The sequence below is a fragment of the Sebastes fasciatus genome, chromosome 14 (genome assembly GCF_043250625.1).
Source record: "Sebastes fasciatus isolate fSebFas1 chromosome 14, fSebFas1.pri, whole genome shotgun sequence".
Classification (NCBI taxonomy): domain Eukaryota; kingdom Metazoa; phylum Chordata; class Actinopteri; order Perciformes; family Sebastidae; genus Sebastes; species Sebastes fasciatus.
Genome location: NC_133808.1, coordinates 16,480,316 through 16,501,329, shown reverse-complemented (window position 1 = coordinate 16,501,329; position 21,014 = coordinate 16,480,316). Strand labels below are relative to the sequence as shown.

At 37.1% G+C, this 21,014-nt stretch overlaps 2 protein-coding genes across 4 annotated transcripts in view; one reads left to right on the top strand and one right to left on the bottom strand.

Annotated features, from left to right (window-relative positions):
- Nucleotides 1-19,958, top strand: part of hoxd12a (homeobox D12a) — a 34,707-nt gene extending 14,749 nt beyond the window's left edge. For all 3 annotated transcript variants that reach the window (XM_074659270.1, XM_074659273.1, XM_074659271.1), the window contains 2 exons: nt 17,126-17,732; nt 18,618-19,958. In XM_074659270.1, the coding sequence (XP_074515371.1) occupies nt 17,183-17,732; nt 18,618-18,856 (789 nt within the window). In that variant the 5' untranslated portion in view covers nt 17,126-17,182 and the 3' untranslated portion in view covers nt 18,857-19,958. The remainder of the gene's footprint in view (nt 1-17,125; nt 17,733-18,617) is intronic.
- evx2 (even-skipped homeobox 2) lies at nt 108-3,082 on the bottom strand. Its single transcript, XM_074658154.1, has 3 exons — nt 2,221-3,082; nt 1,523-1,758; nt 108-815 (listed from the first exon to the last, which is right to left on the bottom strand). The coding sequence occupies exons 1-3, from the start codon at nt 2,612-2,614 to the stop codon at nt 201-203; spliced, it is 1,245 nt and encodes a 414-aa protein (XP_074514255.1). The 5' UTR covers nt 2,615-3,082; the 3' UTR covers nt 108-200.
- Nucleotides 19,959-21,014: the final 1,056 nt, after the last annotated feature.

Sequence of the window (21,014 nt, the reverse complement as noted above, 5' to 3'; positions counted from 1 at the left end):
TATTGGTGTTTTTCGTTATAAAGAGTCTTTTGGCTTGTATAGAAATTAATCTAAATTTCTAAGTGTGTGTTTACAATGCTGCCTAATAATTCTTTACCCAGGTGTGATTTTTTTTTTTAAAGTAGGCCTATCCCCTTAAAGTAGGACTATAGGAGCAAAATAGGAAACTGGTGGTGTAGCTGCTGCAAGATGATGATGAGTTATCTGTTAAGTGAACTTTCTTCTCGTGGGTCTGGTGACGGTACTGAGGTCTTGCTGAGAACAGCAGCAGAATAGGGCAGAAATCCACTCTCGGATCTTTGCCCGGAAGCTGTGCAGGTAAAGTCCGCGCTGGCGCTCCTTGCGCCCTGCAGAGCGCTGGCCGCCTGGCTGCTGTGACAGCTGAGGCACGAGCACGGCCCCGCGGCGGACGGCGCGCCGCTCACCGCCGCTGCCGCTGCCGCAGCCGCCGCCGCAGCCGCCGCTGAACTATTGAGGCCTGCGGGCGACTGGTAGAGTCCCGGGTGCCTGAAGCTGCACAGGAGCTCCGGCCGCGAGTACGGGTGCGAGAGGGCCCGGAAGGTGTCGAGGGGCCGGATGGAAGTGGCGAAAGGTGACGAGGCGGCGCCCGACGCTGCTGCGGCGGCCGCTGCTGCGGTGACGCCGACGTGCGGGTAGTAGTGTAGAGGCATGTGCGAGTGGAAAGGGTAAGGTAGGCTTCCTGTAGCTGCCGCGTGCGTCATCATGTAGGTGTAGAAGCTGGGGTCTGCTGGATGAGGCCAGGACATCGCCAAGCGTTGCCTCTTATCCTTCATCCGCCTGTTCTGAAACCACACCTGCACACAGAGAGGATAGATAGATAGATAGATAGTAACTTTATTAATCCCGAGGGAAATTTCCAGCATCACAGTTCCATAGTGCAAAAACATGTTAGTGAAAAGGCTTTAAAAAAAGTTAGTAGCACAAAGTACAAAAAATATACCAGATATAAAAATACAAGATGAAGAAGAAAACTGTTAAAAGTGAATATAGTGCAGAGTAACAGCTGTGACACACGACTATTAAAAAAGTGAATATAGTGCAGAAGAGACTGTTAAAAGTGAGTATAGTGCAGAAGAGACTGTTAAAAGTGAGTATAGTGCATTATTATCCGTCCTGCAGAGGAGTGAAAACAAGGTGCATATTGAAGCTGCCATGTTGTTTCCAACCTCATTTACACCTCTGAAGAGTGCAGGCCATGATAAAAATGTTCTATAAATGCTCTTGTCATTGACTTGGAAAATGGTCAGTTAAAAAACAAATTTTGCTAAAATATGTCTGTTCAAATATGATGTTTTTTTGCATGTCATTAATTGAAAGAATATAAATTACACATCTGACTTGATTAGCACCACCAGTAAATATTATTTTGTGTAAAATCAAAATATCACACATTTCATGAGCATTACTATATTTTCTTATAATAATTATTCTGCATTGCTTTCTGTGCACAAACACATGATGCACACACACACAGATAGGAATAATGGAGATTAATCTGTACCTTAATGGTAGTCTCGGGCAGATTCAGCGCTGCGGCTAGTTCACATCTCCTCGGTCTCGAAACGTAATTTTCCCGGTAAAACTCTTTTTCCAGTCGTCCGATTTGTTCTCTGGTAAAAGCAGTCCGATATCTTCTCACTTGGTCGCTATTTGAATTGTTTGAGCCTCCCGATGAATTACCGTTCATATTCTGGAGGGAGTTGGAGCTGATGTTGGAAGAGCCAGAATCTGAAAAACCTAAAAAAAAAAAAAAAGAAAGAAATAAGAATGAAATAAAAATAAACAAATTATTAGGCCTGTTATCGATAATATATTAAATAATAAAACGTGTTGGTCTGCAGGTACATTTGACAGGTAAGAATGATAAAACTAATAGGTTTCAATTTTTTTTGAGAGATAAATGCAAAACATTTTTTTTCCTGATTTTTCTATTAATATTAGCCTATATTTATCCTTTGTAGTATAACAATAACAATAATACAAATGTAGATGATGATAAAAAATAAACAAAATAACACAAATAACAGGCCTAATAATAATAATAATAATAGAATGTAGAATGTTTATTTCGGTTTTTGGATAGAGAGAATAATACATAAAATAAATAAACACAAGGCAAATACCTGCTATATTAACATCAAAATAAAACTAAATAAATAAATAAATAAAAAAAGATGAATATGGAGTAAAATGAAATACCTTTGTTGTTTTCCTTGTGCTGGCTCGGTGAGCGGTGCGAAGGGCATCCCACCTCCACATCACTGTTAATATCTGAATCTGGCGAAACTTCGGAGTAAAGGCTCATTTTCTTCCTGCTCTCTGACGAGGAAATCTCCGCCGAAGAGGTGTTTTCACTGTTGTGGTGCGTGCCGAAAAGACTGTCAATTTCAAATTTGCTTTTGGTCGGGATGTCCCCCAGATTTCCATGGAGAGAAGCCGAAGTTATTCTCGGACTGAGTCGTCCGCTGTGCTGAGAGTTTTCCAGGGCCTCCAGCACTGAGTTCCCAGGCGCGTCTGCGAGCCTCTTGCCTGCGACAGGACTGTGCAGACCTCTCTCCATCAATATCATCTCTTTTCTTATCCTCTCCATCATTAAGCCGCGCAACAAGAAGATGAAGGAAAAAAAAAAAAAAAACACACCCCACTTGTCCAGGGGGGGCTAGAGCACCAATGAGTTGTGTCGGAGCTTTAAATCCGCATGCAACTGTCTCTAAATAACTGTCTCTAAACCTTTTTATATATAAAGCAAAGACGCGAAAAATGAAAAGAATCTTGATGCAATCGACGAGCGACTGCTTCAAAAGGAGCCGAGCATCATCCTCCACACATGCAGCAGCAGCGAAATGTCATTCATCAAAAAAGAAGTGGTTGCTGTTCGTTGTTAAAATGCTCGGCTGACGTTGCTCCAATGATCATTTATTGTAACAGGTTTATAAGCAAATAAATAGGAGAGGGCTGTCACTTGATGATGGAGGCGGCCTTCGGTCAGACGAATAATATCCAAGTGGAGAGAGGAAAGAGAGAGGAAGAGAGAGGAGAGAGATGCTTGTCCCTGGGTTGATCTCTGAGTCTGTTTTAGATTGCTCTGGGGTTTGGCCTCTTGGGTGAAATTGACAGTCTGATTAATAAAATGAGCGGTGCAACATTTCCCTCTTCATTTAGGAATATTATTATGCTTTGATTCTCTATTGTTTTCCCTCCTCTCTTTTTGCCCTCCCCTTCTCTAATCGTTGCTCTTTTTATTTATCCTCCTTATTTCTTTTTCTTTCTTTTTTTTTCTCCCCAGTATTGCGACTTTTTAATCAGTATGTGAAGTGCTTTTAGGATTAAGGTGCAAGTTTGTAATGAGAGATTAGGAGTATTATTATTATTTCTGGGTTGATTTTTTTTAATTTATTTTTTTAAGTCCATTTCATATTCTTTCCTCTTTTTTGTTTTTTTTTGTTCCACACAGTTCGTCAAAGACACATTTTGATGTGGTGATAATGGTTGCATTAGTACACATTAACCGACAACAGCACACCCTTATATATGTATTAATGCATGTAGATGTAGCTTATTTGTATGTTATGGATGACTACTTCTAAAAAAATATTTTTATTATTATTTAATAATGAATAGTCGCTGTTATTTTTAAAATACATTTCGTTACAGGTAATTCTTCACATTTTCTTTGTTCATTTTTGATTTACTCTGATGTTGAATTTAAACAAATTACTCAAATTTGAGAGCGCAATATTTTACATTTTTAACAGAATCTACCATCGGTTTAAAGTCATTTATTATTATCATTTATTTAGCCTTTTATTATCTGCATGGTATTTGAGGGTATTTACAGGGAAATATTATACGCCGCATATATGAATCATATTAACTCCACCGGAGACTCGATGTGTAAAGACATAACACCCATGCATGGACTCCTGGTTTCTCCATGTGAAATGACTAGAAAGGCATCAGATGATCCTCTGCGCGTCCTCTGGCGCCTCCTGCAGGTTTTTAATATTAATTGCTGTCATTGATGTGAGGTGTTGAATGGGAGGTTGTGGGTTGTAGTTTACCTGATGTCCTAACTTGTGTCTTTGCTGAGCACTCTGGGAGCCTTCCCTGGAAAAATTAGTTTATATGGCAATTAACAGATAGGTGATGTGAATTTTTATTTTAATTAGGCTTCTGCAAAGCCATTTTAGAAAAGCTGGAAGCTGCAAAAGCCACATCCCTAACCTCACACTTCCTGTCCTATTTTTATAATACTGGTGAGAAATATAATGGGATTCAAATCAGAACAAAGTCTACTGTCTGCCCTCTGAGATAACCCAGAATATGACACTGAATTTAGACAAATATAAGGCCTCGGAACCAGGATAAGAACCTGTTACAGCTTGAATTTCAATATCGGCTTACTGCATGTAGCTAATTTAAATATATTTCAGCCTACTTTGTTCAAAAAACTGTAATCTAATTTAGGTAAATCATGTTTTACTATTTGCAGGATAAGACCAATTAATATTTAATTTAGTTAAATGCATCGCTTCATTAGTGAACGCAATATTTTCTTTTATTTTTGAATGAAAAAAACAACATTGTACTCTAGTAAGACACTGGTTTGTAATCTCCAAGAGCTTTAATATAATTGGGTAATTTGCATGCATGTATCTACTTTTGTGCAGCTGATGAATCTTCACATGTATGAAGAGAGTTTTATCTTAAGATATTTTAACATTGCAGACACTTTTGAGTTGTGTAATCATTTGAAATGTATCTTTGAATTTGACTCTAAACTTTACTTAAGTTACTATTGTTGAGCATAATAGAGCAAATCTCACTACTCTGCCCATCTTTGCAGCTAAACGAAGTGTAAATCTGGCCTTTTACTGGTTGCATTGTTTGAGTAAAGACTTATCAAGAGATGTTAAGTGTATGTGTTTGTATATCAGTGAAGTATTAGAGCAAAACAGATATAAGCATTATCTTCTGTTTGAATATTGAGTCAAAATAAGTATAATTAAGTTCCCAAAGCTGTAATATTCATATTTCAAAATTGCAATTTTCTTTTTCAAAAACTTGGTGCATATTTATACATTTTAGTGAAAGGGTCTTTTGCTACATTTATACTTGGACATGAAGTCTTTCATGTGGATGACTTGAAGTGGCTCTCAAACTCCTCTTTAGAGGCTGATTCCAGGCACAGATGCATGTTTCTTATGCTCCTCAGTTGAAGTGCAGTTGCACTGATGAACAACAGCAGCACACTCTGAGTGGACCCTTGCCTACACATCTGTTAAGAACATTTTGGATCTATACATATGAATCTAAAGTTTGAGAATTCATACAGAATCAGCCTAAATCATAGTGTGGACAGCACTTTTGAAATTGTGCAGAGGTCACAGGGTTTCTCAGCATTTGAGTTAGCATTTTTAGGATATTATAACTTCCTGTCATGTGTAGCCACCAGTATGCAAAGTTTGATGTTAAACTTCAACAACATCTTGAGATCGAAAGCTTAAAGGAAGTAGATTCAGGATTTTTGCATATTTTTCTGTGCATGGTAATAAAATTGTAATTTGCTTATCTGTCATGAAATAAGCAATAGGCAAACTGAAATTAATTGTATTGAAAGTCATGTGTTAAACACTCATAATGATCAACACTAATTGAAAATGATCACTGTTCCCTTTGCATAAAAAATACAATTATTCTTTACTGACATTGGTAAAAAAATTAATATGAAACACACCAGACAGGTATAAATCTGTAAAGCTTTCTTTCACAAAGTGCAAATAAAAAAAGATGGTGATATGGTTATATATTTAATTTATTGATTTATAAGGACAATACACATTAATTAGCATTTCCAATAATGTGCCAGTGTTAGCCAGCCAGCTGATTTTTAACTGAGTGCAGATTCAGAAACATGCAGAAGTGGTAACAATAACAATATCAGCATTCTCAGAACAGAAAGTATTAAACATAGATACAGTTATATAGCAATTATGGAATATATTTAGCATATTTATCCATGCAAAGCACAAATAGGCTACTGTTAGTAACCACATTTTGCACACAGTACCATTGCATAGCAGCAGTTAGCAATAAGATCAGAGTAAAAATCCCTGTAAAGCCATGGGAAATCAGCAAAAAAGCTGTTGTAACAAATTAGAAAGAAAACATATAACACACATACAATTTTCTTAAATAAACATAATTTTTGCCTTTTAACATTGTGACAATTCACTGTAGAAAATCAGGTGTGTCGTGTGTGAAAATCCAAATCTAGACAAAGAGGAGGGAGCCTGTAGAGCTGAAGTGAGACAAGCAAGCAGCAACCGCCATGGCTGACTCTGATGGGCTGAAATGTCTGTCAATCAAGCAAAGATCACTGAAAACATTTATCTTTAAAGGCCTTGCACACACCCACACATGTGTTTTCAGTTATTCTGCTGATTTGACCTCTGCTTAGACAGTTGGGGAGCTATGCTGGAAGTTGCATCCATATACCTGTAAGAGTGATGAAGGTGTGCCGCCCTAACAGGTGCAACAAAGCTAACAGGAGAGTTGGGGAGATGTCAGTCAGTGTGAACACACCCACACTGTCCTGTGGAGAGGTCTAATCGGCTGAATGATTAAAATCACCTGTGTGCAGTGTCTTTTAACATAAAGCTTCCAAAGACATCATCAGACATTTTGACTTGTCCTAGCAGGAAAAACACAGGTGTTACTAATAATATTACAGATGGTTCAGATGTCCCTGTAAGCAGCTAAAGGAATTCAGCCATTATTCATTTATATTATCACCTGTGCTTTTCTTATTCATCAAAATGTCTTCTGTTAAAAAGGCCTATTAGAGGCACATTAGAAGATGTGGGATCACTTTGATTGTATTTCTAGTGAGAAGTTGGGGGGAGTTTCTCAGCCACCTTCTTACAGTCAGTCTTGTCTGGATGCAGCATCTAGTGGCCGTTAGAGGAACTGCAACTTAAGGCACATAGTGGCTACCACTTCAGGGGTGAATTTAGGGTCCTTACCTCTCTGAAGGCCTCCCTTCAGCCTGGGACCCCTACCAGCTCCCTGAAATGTATTGCAGTAAGCAAAATACATATAAAAGTTCTGACATTATTTGTTGAAAATGATGATGAGTTCAATAGACTGTAAAGCACTGGACGCAGTTACCATGACGTCACCCTTTGGTTTGTGGACTGCTGTTTTGAAACCTCGAGTTCGGCATTTTGTCCGTCGCCATTTTGGTTCTTTGCAACCAGAAGTGACACGAGAGGGTGGAGCTGAATAAGACAGCGCTGAATAAGACATTTTCAGGCAACCAAAAATGTTTTAATTATCTTTCATAAACTGAAAACACACTGTGAAAGGGTTAAAGTTGTAAGATGAAAACACAGACAACGCCGTGGTAGCGACCTGTAAATCACAAAGTAGCCACGCCCTAAAGCATCCCCTGCTTTATGGTCTATTTGACTCTAAATAAGACCAACTAATTTACTAAATGAACATCATGCTGTATTGAAGAAGACTTGAAACTAGTGATTGAGACCATAAACTCATGTTTACAATGTTTACTGAGGTAATAAATCAAGTGAGAAGTAGGGTCATTTTCTCATAGACTTCTATACAATCAGACTTCTTTTTGCAACCAGAGTAGTCGCCCCCTGCTGGCTATTAGAAAGAATGCAAGTTTATGGCACTTCCACATTGGCTTCACTTTTCAGACCCACTGAGTTCAAGACAACATGAATATGGATAGGAATGTTCAAATGCTGCACAGTTTTTGGCAACATAAATATCCACCAGTTCGACAAAAATGTGACCCATATTCAGTAGTCCAAAAATGTAAACCCCTCATCAAAGCAGTAAAATGATCTGTCCATATAATTTATATTTATGAAAGATAGCACACACATGCAAAACCAAGCTGGGTTGACAGTCTTGCCCACGATAAAGCAATGTTTATTTTGAGCAAGAGTATGTAAATGGGCAACCATTTACCATGCCGTTTGAAAATGTTGTCACATTTGCTAAACCATATATACTTATCATTACTGCTGATCATCTAGCAGGCATGCTGTGGTATTTTTAGATTTTTTTTTAATGTGGCAACAACTCATCTCCATTTATCAATCAACTGGCAGCGATTTGAAACTTGCAGAAATCCACCAGAGGCAATGACCATCTGCTTTTATTTTTGGTAAAAGTTGCAGTATTGCTTTGCGTTAAGCCGTTGTGAGCGATTCATCCTTTGACTCCTTGAACTTGACTCCATCAGAGCAGCTATAACTACACCCAGTCTCCACAAAACCCCAACAACCATTAGATGTGAGCTGTTCTTTTACCATTAATAACAGTAGCAGACTGTAAAATTAATCACACAACATACGCAGATGATACATCTCCTGTAGCCAGAATGGAAAAAGAACATGTTATCTGGAGTATATTTGACATATGCATATTCTGTATTAATACTGTCTCTTGATTATCCCTTGATAATTTAAACGAGGTGTTCATGTGATGAAGCTGTGAAGGTGTGTGTTAATACTAAGTGGGTCAGATAAATACAGGAAGTTAAAAAATAGGTTGCCTGCACCTAAAATCACATTCCAAACATTCCTTTAAGAATTAATTAAATTAAAAAAGTTCCATATTTTAATGTTAATAAGGCTAATGGTACAGAAATTATATATAATAGATGCTGAATATTGAGTCAGGCTTTTTTTATTTTCAGGAAATCAGTAGAAACCAGAAAGGATGTTAGTGGACATGTGGTGAACAATCAAGCAAATGGGGTTAAAGGGTACTTTTTTATATAAATTATATATTTTTCAACCTGTCCTGGACCTTATTTTCTCATGTTTTTGTGTCTAAGTGACTAATAGGCACAACAAGTTCTGAAATTGGTCCAGTATTGAGGGATAACGCTGTAACCGGCAGCTGCTAAACGAGCTGCGAGGGCAAGTGAGCAGCGTCAGTGCATCGTTACGTTCACTTAAAGTGCTTGTTTTTGCCACTGACAGGCTCAGATTGTTATTTTAAGTGTCTGACAACATTATGGAAAGGACCCTACAGAGAAATAAAACATTTTCCTACCTTTAGCTTGATCTGGTCTGTTTGTTATCGTGTCCAAGTCCCACTCTGAAGCTCTGAAGAAATCTGAAGCTCCGAATACTCTGGCTCAAATAAATACGGGCGGCCAAAGTCCTCATCCACATCGTCAAAATCATCTAAATATACAGTCATGATATTGAAAAAAAATTGACCAAATTTAGAAAGTGTTGTCTCTATTAGTCAGTTAGGCACAAACACATGGGAACATAGGATCCAGGTTGAAAAATACCGAAATGACCCTTTAAGGCAAAATCTCTGTATTGAAATGTTAGATGCCTTGTTTTGTTTTTAATCACCTGAAGTGCACGTGTTGTAAGAGGTTGCATTTACTGTGTGCCCAGATAAGAACAGGCGAGTGAGTAGCTCCTTTACTTATCAGCTCTCCAAACCACATGAAGAGGGATCCAAACGATGTCTCTGCATGATTCTAACAGATTTACCTACAAAACAAAATGCAGATATGTTGTTCAAGGTCTGTCAATAGATTGCAGATTTTATCAAAGCCATTGCACATCAAATATTTTTGAATTTATCTTTCTATGAAGTAGCCTGACCAGAAAATTCAGTTGTGAGGCTTTACTGATTTTACCTGTTAGCCTAAAGAGGACATATAATGCTCATTTCCAGGTTCATACTTATTACTTACATGCTGGCTTGCGAGAAACATATGGTGGAAAGATAAAGTAGTTCTCAAGCCGTGGGTGGAGATACTTTAGCCAGCATGTGACATAGAAAGGGGAGCCAAATCTGAATAACTTATTGGATCACATGTTTTCTGATCTAGCCAGCCCACAAAAAAAACTGACTGGCTGAGCTGGGTGAAACTAAGGCTGCGTTCCAAATCGCATACTTTTTCTTTTTACTTTTAGTACATACTGCAGCTGCCCTTACAAAGTCCGTACTGTTGCATGCAGTATGCATACAATTGTGACATATTACACAACATTGTGCTTGAACTTTGACCCTCTTGCTCATACTGTATATCCGCTACGCACCGGATTGTGGGTCAGAATAGCCAGAAAAGCATGCTGGCTTACATACTGCAAAACATGACCGGATGTAGTAGGACATCCTGGTATTTTTGGCATACTGCATTTGACATACTATGTATTACTAAATCTTTTTCTGGCATACTAAATATTATGGTAGTATGGTTATTGGAATGCACAGTGAAATTTTCATGATATGTCCCCTTTAATCCACCTCCGGAAGTTGACATAGAGAGGAGACAGATTATCACTGACGTCTGCTCACTTTGATAAAACCAAACTAAGGCCTGATTGTTTTCTGAATGGTCTTTTTTAACACCTTGAAGTAACTATTTGGTGTTCACTTTTTCTAAAGGTTTCCATATAAATTCCATGTGCTATAGTAATGTATCACTGGAGTCTGTGTGCCACGCTGTACCTATACATGTACTCTTTACTTTAAACAGCGGCCACTGTCTAATTGCTAATCTACATATGGTCCAAATAGTAATGAATAAACTTGTGTGTCATTAAATGGTATGTATAGGGTATAGATATGGAGATCAGTCACTTAAACAACACCATGAACTCTGTCCTAAATTAGAGTCAAATAACTACTGAAACACAATTTGCATCTTGCTTTACATGTGTATCTAATGAGCTGCGGTTCAGATCAGTATGTAAATCCATGTGCAGCTGTTGAATACATAGTATGCGGTTACAGAATAAATTCAATGTTCAGCATTCATCTTACACAGTTTTCTTTTTTTCATCACCAGTCTGCTTCACGATCCCATACAGTCATTACAGGATGCATAGTGTATTTATAATGTATAATGAGGAATGTGGATACCTTTCTTGTGTGCAGCTGGTTGAAATGAGAGCACATCATTGAATAGATATTTAATATTTTACCTCCAATTCCCCCCAAAAAATATTTTGAGAATCTTATCATTCAAAAATCAACTCGAATAATACCTTCTACTGGATGTAGGCTTCTTTCTTTTAGACTGCTCAGATGTTTGCATCAGATGTACCTCTGATTCAAACATAAACCCCCACAGTGAGTTGAACCAACTCATTAATCAGATGTTTCAGTGTTGAATGCTAAATGAAGCTGTTGCTTTATGCCAGTTTCATGCTATAGTGTGAGGACTGCTATGCTTTTGCTGGTCTCCAGATTTCTTTCCTTGAGTGAGAGCGCCATCTAGTGGCGACTTGTTGTGAATGCAAAATAACCAAAAAACAGAACGGTGACCAAACTAACTGCTGCCTATAACCTACAATATCTGTAGATTCAGTCTTGAACAGTTAACATATTTTGTTGTATTGTATTAACAGGAAGCCACACAGTAGATTTTCATATGTCCAGCATCATGAACGATAAAATAAATAGATTTTCCTAATGCTTCACGACACTAATTATGAGTCAAATCAGAAATATAACACATATTATTATTATTATTATTATTATTATTATTATGCTGGGTATAGCGAGATGCTGTTCATTATAGCAGTATAAAGGTATTATTACATAGTAGCAGGCGACAGTAATGAACCTAGAATAAATATAGTAAACTATGTTTTTGAGTGTAAGTTTCAACAATCACTCAATGCTTCTGCATCTTTATCTTTAACTGACGTTAAATATCGTTGGTCGATTTCCTGCTTTCTCTTCTTTTGTCATTAAAAATAAATTTAACTAAACAATAATTATAGAGTTAAAACCTCAATAGATTTGGTGCTTTAGGCCTAATGTGGCACTATATTCAACAATAGCGACTAATATGCACAGAATGCACTTTCAATCAAAGTTACTAATATGTAGATAATTAGAAATGGATGTGTATATAATATATATATTAGCTTTGTGTCCTTCAGCAGCAGCTCATTTATAAAGCTGTCCTTATTACAGATGTCACTATTTTAGTTAACACATTATCGGTCTGTTATAGTATATTCATAATTAACTCGTTATCATATAGTCATCTATTCAGACTGAGCTACCTGTTGTCGATTTGTTTATTAACCTACACATTTTTTAAACAAAACTCTGTGTACCACATTGTTAAATTGTTAACTGTGGATATTTTAAAATATGACCTTGGCGATAATGTTGGTGCAAACTCAGCTGGATTGAAAAGGATTAACCAGGTTACCTTGGTTTGAATTTAATCTATACATTTTGGTTATTTTACGCACATTTTCCAGTGCGTTAAGTGCAGAGACGCTGACTCTATATTCTTCTAAAGTTTGTCTCAAAGTGTGACTCTAGTTTCATCTCGGATCTTTTAGCCCTGAAACTCTAAACCGTTGGATTTAATTAATAGGCCAACTATATACGCTTAAATCCCTCCATCGCTTTCATGCACAAGATGTTTCTTTTTATTTGTAATCATTTACGTTTCGATACCAAAATTTGCAGGTCAGATTTCTCGCATTTTCCAAACTTAACTGCTAAATTTAGTCGATAAATAGTCGATTCTAAAGTGCAAATTATTCCACACATTATGTAAACCTGCTCTCTATAAAAACCTTCCCTTAGGATCTATTATTTCTGAATAAGGAGTTCCCAATGTTCCCTCAGCACCAAATGGACATAATTAGAAAAGAATTAGAAAAACATTTTATATTTATTTATTTAATTATTTTATTTAACCAGGTAGTACTCATTGAGATTACGAATCTCTTTTGCAAGAGAGACCTGGTCAAAAGAGCAGCATTTAAACATACATTAAAGTTTCAGACGCCACAACATAAAACAAATGCGAAATAAATACATAGCATAATGTATAATATAATATATGTATTTTGTTGCATGCAAAAACTGCTTATTGAAACCTGGTGACCTACAGTTCTATTTAAAATCCACTTTGGTTTCCTCTGTCTCTAAACACTGCTGAGATTTCAACACTTGGAGGATTCAAGGCAACATTTTCTCCAGCCAGAGAACTTGAACGAGGGAAGCAGCAAGTTTATTACCAAGGACAATAGACGGCGGATAGCTTCCTTCAAAGGGCAAAGGGAAAGAAGCAGACTGAAGCGCCTCAATTTGGCTCCTGACACCCTAAACATGAAGGACGAAGAGCAGTAAAGACCACTAAAACTCAACACTAAAACTTCTCCGAATCTTCTAATTGTAGGAGCCCATCTTCCTTTTGGTACATGTGGGTCCAACTTCACACTTTAAGTCTGAAAGTCCCAAATATACAAACTTCTGCTTTTTGATATTTCTAAAGAAGCAGTTGCCTACACCTAAAATCACATTCAAAACATTAATTTAAGGATTAATTCAATTTAAAAAGTTTCGTCTTTTAATGTTTAATAAGGCTAATGGTTCAGACAATATATAATAGATGCCGAATATTGAGTCAGGCTTTACTTATTTTCAGGAAATCAGTCGTTTTCAGTAGAAACCAGAAAGGATATTACTGGACTTGTGGTGAACAATCATGCAAATGGGGTTAAAGGGTAACAGAAGCTCTGCACAGTTTGTGATAAAACGCCACGTTTTGGAGTGAAATTTGTAGGAAAGTAAAACAGATTAAAATGAAAATTTGCCAGCTAGGAGGCAACTATATGTTGAAGACGAAACGAGTGTGTTTTATTTCCTTTCAGTTGCGATTAGTTTGTTCACAAGTTTTCTGTTGCGATAAACACACATTTTATTTTGCGTTTTTATTCAGGTTGCTCATTTTTTTTGGGGTTATTATTTTTTTTACTGTATGGGGGCAACATGCGATTTGGAGATTAGACATGATTTTACGCATCGCGGTGTTTAGGCCTGAATATTGAAAACACACTGGGACTATACAAGTTTTGAATATAGCTTAAATGTGTAAAAAAATTAAAAACAACAACAAAAAACAATTGTATACATAATACATAAAATGTGTAAATATATAATAACAAATTTATAAAAAAAACTTTTAAAAAACAGTTTTCATTTACATTCACTCTAGATAATGCAGTTAGTTGTGTAATATCCTTGTCTTTGTTTTTATTCTGTATATACAGTATTTAATTTTCGCACTTTTATAGTAAAATATTTCAGATTTAAAGACGTAGTATTTTGTATTGTTGTATTTAATTTTCTACATTAGCCTATAATTTTAAGTTAAGTTGTTTTTTCTTATCTAAACTGTCTAAACTATCTAAAGTGTCGCTATTACACATGTTTTGCCAGCGGTTTTGTTTGTTTTTATTAATCATTTGCAACAAACATACTTGGAACAATAGTTTGCAACAAATACACAAATATAGTGTAATTTCCTCACTTGTCTTACCTTGACTGCTGATGTTGTTATAGGCACACACACTGCAGACATTATCCTCTCACATGGTCCCTCAGTCTGCCACAAACACACACACGAAGCAGTAAATCTACATAACTCAGCGATGACTGAAACTGCTGATGTTTAATTGCGGAATTAAGGAACTGACAATGAAAAGAGCAAAAGACAGCATGGCAGGATGAAAGCCACATATGAACTTGTACTGCCACCTATTGGATTACAGCCGCAACTACTCAATTGATTGCATGATGGTGATTTTGAGACAATTGTCTGGTTTAAACCATACACATGTATATTTTCAGTCTCAGTGTAATGTCTTTAGGGTGATTGGCTCTATGCAAATAAATAAAATAAGCCTGTTTGACCTGGACAGCATGTAGTCATAAGCAATCCCATCTGCAGATTTGTGTTATAGCCTCATAGTATTACTTTATTGTCTCTGAAGTGATGAAAACAGTCATCTTTAAATGCATTTTCCCACTATTAGATGCTTTTGTGTTGAAAAACCAACTGCTCCAACTCTTCAGTGTCAGTGTATTTTTGAAATCCCCACCCCCAACACACACACACACACACACACACACACACACACACACACACACACTCTCTCTTACACACACTCACACACACACACAAATCTTACTTAATCCTAGTCTGTGAGAAATTTCAGGGGGACATTGTAACTGCAGAAACTATTCTCCAATAATACCACAAAGAGGCCTAATAATAGTTTATTCTGAGTATAGGCTATTACACGTAGCATTGAATAGTATTGAAATATGATAGGAATATTATAGTGGTGGTTATAAAACACAAGTAGTTTACTAGGAGTGTAATGATATATCTCTATATGTTCTAGTACACCAAGTAGGCTATTGCTGGTAAAATGATCTTGGACTTGGATTACTAAATTTGCATTATTTGATATTTATAATTTTAAATGCAAACGACAGAGTAATCCTTTTGCAAAGGGTGATTGTTATTTGTGGTTTATTTGAAGTGCGAACATTTGACTAGATGCGTAATTGTTCAGTATAGAGGTACCATGCAGAAGCTTATATACAGATGACGGTTGTAATGGTCCTTTTTCACTCCGGACAAAAATACTAAAATTCCTTTTATTTAAGACACTATCAACCTAAAGTATCCTAGATCCAGTTTATTTTAGATGTGGCCTTTGAAATACGAGGAAAAAAAACGAGGTAGCATATAGAAACATCAGGTGGTAAATGCAGAAAAATGTTTTCAAACTAATTCGTGTTAAAAGTCGATGTGAATTTTATGAAATGCGGATACATTTCATTATGTTTACTCTTCATATACTGTAGCAGCTTCAAGGCCGACACGAATGCAGACTACATTGTTTACAAGGGAGTGACCACTTGGAAACATCCAAGGCTACAATATAATGTAGTCTAATGTAACCTAATATAACAATGGGCCTCTGTAATGAATGTGTGAGGTTTCTGCTGTCACATTGTTGACATTGCATGAGAGGGAAAAGGAGATTGTTATTATGACTTGTTGTCATGAACATCTCTCCACCTCTTTGATTCACTGTGTTTTTTCTGTCAATACAAGAAACATTTTGAACGTTACTAACCCAAAATATTCTGTAAAATCATAATAATTCAGCACTACAAGTAGTTTATGAAGCTTCTGTGTTTTCTGTTAATACAAGAAACATTTTGAACGTTACTAACCTCCAAAAGTATTCTGTAAAATCATAATAATTCAGCACTATAAGTAGTTTATGAAGCTTCTGTGTTTTCTGTCAATGCAAGAAACATTTTGAAGCTTCTGTATATGCATTGTATCCGCTCTCCATGTGGTGCATTTAAGGCCCTGCATTTGCCCTTGTGCTATATTGGTCAAGTTGTTCTTCTTGGCAGCACAATGATGCCAAAAGAGCTTCCACGCATGTGCTTTTTGCAAGAAATATTTTGAACGTTACTAACCCCAAAAATATTCTGTAAAATTACAATAATTCAGCACTATAAGTAGTTTATGAAGCTTCTGTGTTTTCTGTCAATGCAAGAAACATTTTGAACGTCACTAACCCAAAATTATTCTGTAAAATCATAATAATTCAGCACTATAAGTAGTTTATGAAGCTTCTGTATGCATTGTATCCTCTTTCCTGTGGTGCATTTAAGGCCCCTGCATTTGCCTTTGTACTATATTGGTCACCTTGTTCTTCTTGGTGTCACAGCAGCACAATGATGCCAAAAGAGGTTCCACGCATTTGCTTTTTGCAAGAAACAATTTGAACGTTACTAGTCCAAAAGTATTCTGTAAAATCATAATAATTCAGCACTATAAGTAGTTTATGAAGCTTCTGTATATGCGGGTGTGCATTGTATCCTGTGGTGCATTTAAGGCCCTGTATTTGCCCTTGTGCTATATTGGTCACCTTGTTCTTCTTCGTGTCACAGCAGCACAATGATGCCAAAAGAGCTTCCACACATGTGCTTTTGAAATAAGAGCCCCTGACACAGAAATTGACATGAGCCAAACATTCTTCTGATATTCACACTAAACAGATGGTTGGAATTGAACTTCATCCGTCACCCCCCTCCACATCCACCCACTCAATGCCAAAATATTTCCTCATGGAGTATTTTTGCTTTGCAGTTCTGGGAGCAAAAGGGTGGGGCTGGACAACATATTTTGCATATCACGTGACCTCGTATTAACAAATCAACAATTACCTACCCTTTATTTCTCCAGGAGTTTGCTAAAAGGGCTTTTGCAAGAAGAAGCGTTTGCGGGAAAAAAAAAAGCTCCATGGAAATGTGTGAGCGGAATCCTTTAAATCCCGGCTATGTTGGTGTTGGTTCTCTGTTGAATTTCACCTCTCCTGAGTCGCTGTATTTCTCCAACTTGCGGAGTAATGGAGCCCACATCCCCGGGCTGCACCACCAGATCCCTTACAACCGGAGAGAGGTGTGCACGCTGCCACCGTGGACTTCATCTAGTGTATCGTGCACCACGCCTGGACCTGCAGCACCGCCACCACAGAGCCGCGCCTTCGGAGGCTACTGTCCGACGTTTCTGTCTATAAATACTCATAATAACTCCTCCAGCGGTGGCCACGTCAAGGCACATCTGGAGGAGTCCGCGCGCTGCTTCCAGGTCACCAACCACAAGACAGAGGAGGCTGGCAGCAGGCGAGATGAGGAGGGTTATGCGGCCGCCAGTGACCGAGGATACTCAGACCTGGAGAGCCGGTCTCAGCTCGATCCGGATCCACTAAATGGGACTGACAGCAAGCAGGAGCAGAATCCCATTCACCCATCATCCAGTCACACATGCTCCAGGACGACTTTTGCAGAAGGTGATGTAGCCAGTTTTATTCTGTTAACTATGATAACATATAGGGACTATATAAGTATAGATCTGTGCTTCTTGTTGATCTTATTTAATGCCTATTTTTCTCTTGTGATCTCATGTCACATCGTTATAAAAGACTAATTTCCATTGGAGAATATTGTTATAGGTTATAGGAGTTCACATGACTGTTTTATAGTCGGTTTATATCTCCTGTGGCATGATTATTATTATTATTATTATTATTATTTTATACTTTATTTTTTCAAGGCTGTTTTCATATATGCAATCCTACTGTTTGTAATTACAACAGTCTATAAACCAACTTTCAAGTAGATGAGCTTATACAGACAAACCCATCAAGTACACTATAGAGAAAACAACTTCAACATTCAAAACCAAGAAAAGAAATAACAATAATAATAATGACAAAAAGAAAGAGTAGAGTTAAAAAAACAAAAAAACAATTGTTGATCTTATTTAATACCTATTTTTCTCTTGTGCTCTCATGTCACATCGTTATAAAAGACTAATTTCCATTGGAGAATATTGTTATAGGCTATAGGAGCTCACATGACTGTTATGGGTTTATATCTCCTGTGGCATGATTATTATTTTAATATTCCCATAATATCCTTATATAGAGGCTATACTGTGTCTGGGGTTCTTGTAATATAAGCCATATTTTCCCTATATGTACAGCAGGCGAGCCCTCTGATATTTTTTATTATAATGTTATTAAACCACTTTTTATTTTTGTAAGATATGAGCAGCACTATTCCAATCCCATTGGGAGCAGTTATACTTCTCCTTCACTCTCCATCCTCTGCTCCTGACGTTAGGTGTTAATTCAAAAGTATAAAACTTGTTTCTACCTCTGCTATCCTCCAAGGTGCCCCGTGGTGCTCGTCACAAGTGAAAACCAGAAAGAAGAGGAAGCCTTACACGAAGCTGCAGCTGGCTGAACTTGAGAATGAATTCATGATGAATGAATTCATCAACAGACAGAAACGGAAGGAGTTGTCAGAGAGACTGGACCTGAGCGACCAACAGGTGAAGATCTGGTTTCAGAACCGGAGGATGAAGAAGAAACGTCTGATGATGAGGGAGCATGCTTTCTCTGCTTACTGATGATGACCTTTTGGACTTGATCGTGACCAGCAAAGCGCACAAGAATCCGTGTTGTACTATGAATGTTGCAGCACATCACACATGTGTGTGTGTGCGCACACCTCTCGGTTTGTGGCATGGACTTGTATTTATAGATGTGTATAAAATGTTTTTATTCCTGCCACATAATATAGGCTATCCACTCTCAAGTTCAATGATATTAATAGTGATGAAAATGCATTGCAGATTAAGATATAATGGATTAATTGGTAATTTTTTGATATTGAGATTCTCCAAATGCGCAGTAGGCCCTGCTGTCCTCCTGGTTATGGCCTGCATGTGCGGATAATAATAAACATTTTAAACCTAATTACTTCCCATCCAGCTCAAAAAAAGTCTATCAAAACTACGCCTATTATATAGTTTAAACAGGAATATGGTTCTTTGTGTGTTTTTGTATGGTGTTCCTGCGCATGTGGTGCAGTAGTGGGCCTTTATGTGGAAGCAAACAGTCAAGTTCATGTTTACGGACGGATAAAACATTAACGAGTCAGTATTGCGAAATATATTATGATTGCATGTCTATTTCCTAATTGCTGTTATTCAATTAAATGCCTGTTTCCCCCTCCAATGTATTTGAAATCTGATTAAATGAGCAAAAGTAACGTTGTTTTTGTTCTATATGGCCGCATTAACACATTCAAAGTCCGTCTGCGGACGAAAATAATTAAGCCAGAAGGTGTTTTTACTTTAAATACCTGAAAAAAAAACATGTTTGTAGATCCGAAACATTCTGATGGTGTTGGTTTGAACTATATTTTAACTGTATTTAAATAAGAGTGTGATTTTTGTGGTTTGTGTTGCTATCCAAACGTAAGTGCGCAATTACAGATCAGATGCATCTCTTTTAAATACAGATCTTTATTAAATACATAATGAATGAAATATCGTCTCAAATGGACCTAATTTATGAATCATGTTTATGCATTTAAGCATGTTATTTGTAAGAAATACGCATTATAGGCTGCAGACCAGCCATCTTTTTACGCACGGACACAGGTTTTTGTAAAATGAACGCAACCTGCAGATGAATACATTTGTAAATAAAGATCCTTTTTTAAATTAGTTATTGTGCATCATGTGAGTCATTTTATATTTTTACGCAGTGTATTAAATGGCACCTATGTGTGTATTCACGCCCATTCAGTCAGTTGCTCACTAGTTGATCATATTTATCTGTAATCTGATGTGCAAAATATGTCATAGTCTAGGGAACCAGCTTTTTGGCTGCCTGCAGCGATGGAAACACCAGCGTGTGTTACCTTTCACTAAGATGAACTGAATACTCCTCACTTTATACATCTAGCATATATCATATCATTTGCCAATTTCCGCACTGTGGGACTAATAAAGGAATATCTTATCTTATATGCATGGAAGAAATGTCAAATTTTCCTTTATACACAGACATTTAATAAAAAGTTTCTCGGAAACAATCCTCCTCAACCTCACTTTAAATGAAACGTCCTGGATTCAGCTATAGCATCTGCCTTTACCTCTACCAAGCAGCTACAAAGGTTATATAATAGTAAATTAAATATTTTCAAAGACTGCTTTAAAAATATTAGCCTATGTCAGAATCATCCACCTTTTTATTTGCAATTTCAGTACTGTAAAATAGTAATTATACTGCGTTTTTTTATTTTATTTTTTTACTTATATTTGTGTATTTTCTTCAATAGTATGTGCTATTGTGTCTATGGCTTCTCTCAGCTCAGACGCCTAATATACACCACAGCAGCAGCTCTCTCTCTCACACACACACACACACACACACACACACCAACACACACACACCAACACACACACACACACACACACACACACACACACACACACACACACACACACACACACACACACCCTCCACATGTCAGTAGGAGGTTACCGTGGCTGTGACCAAATGGATCTGCTGTAATTCAGAAGTAATTCTATATATACATCCTTAATTTTGTGCACTTTAAATGCTAAAAACAGGCTCATCTGTGCGTATTACAAGCCATTTTGTTGTTGTGTGTTATATGGACATACCTATAGCAGGCTCGTTGTTTATATTTACCAAAACACCTTTCTTGTTGTTTTCACATTGTGTTGGAGAAGTTGAAGCCTACAGGTCACA